Source organism: Phaethon lepturus, unplaced genomic scaffold (assembly GCF_000687285.1).
Source record: "Phaethon lepturus isolate BGI_N335 unplaced genomic scaffold, ASM68728v1 scaffold43344, whole genome shotgun sequence".
NCBI classification, from domain to species: Eukaryota; Metazoa; Chordata; class Aves; order Phaethontiformes; family Phaethontidae; genus Phaethon; species Phaethon lepturus.
The window spans coordinates 1-380 of NW_010533291.1; the positions used below are offsets into that span (position 1 = coordinate 1).

At 64.7% G+C, this 380-nt stretch overlaps 1 protein-coding gene across 1 annotated transcript; it reads right to left on the bottom strand.

Moving 5' to 3' along the window:
- Positions 1 to 6: 6 nt before the first annotated feature.
- Positions 7 to 375, bottom strand: TNFSF14 (tumor necrosis factor (ligand) superfamily, member 14; the record flags this gene model as incomplete). The annotated part of the gene is made up of 1 exon (XM_010285136.1): positions 7 to 375. A coding segment is annotated over one exon (369 nt), but the record flags the coding sequence as incomplete, so codon positions are not given.
- Between the last annotated feature and the right edge of the window lie 5 nt (positions 376 to 380).

Below are 380 nucleotides of genomic sequence, written 5' to 3' on the forward strand. Positions count from 1 at the left end.
CAAAATTCACACCATAAACATCCCAAAATAGGAACGGGTGCCGTCCACCGCCCGCACCAGCTCGGGTGCCTGCACCCGGGTGAAAACCTCGTCCCCCGTTTCGAGGTGCACGAGTCCCCCCAAAAAGCTGTGCCGGGCCCAGGGCACCCCATGGGCTTGGGGACAATAAACCACCTTATTGACCAAGAGGTCAAGGACACGGGGGTAACGCGGCGTTCGTTTGTGGATGCCGTGGAGGGTGGCGGCGCGCGTCGGGCACCCAGGGGCGCCCAGCTGCACCTTGGCGTAGACGAAGTAGAGTCCCGGCTGGCGGCAAACGAGGGAGCCGCCGCGGTAGCCCAGACCCCGGATGAAGGCCCACGACTTGCCGGGTTCCCACC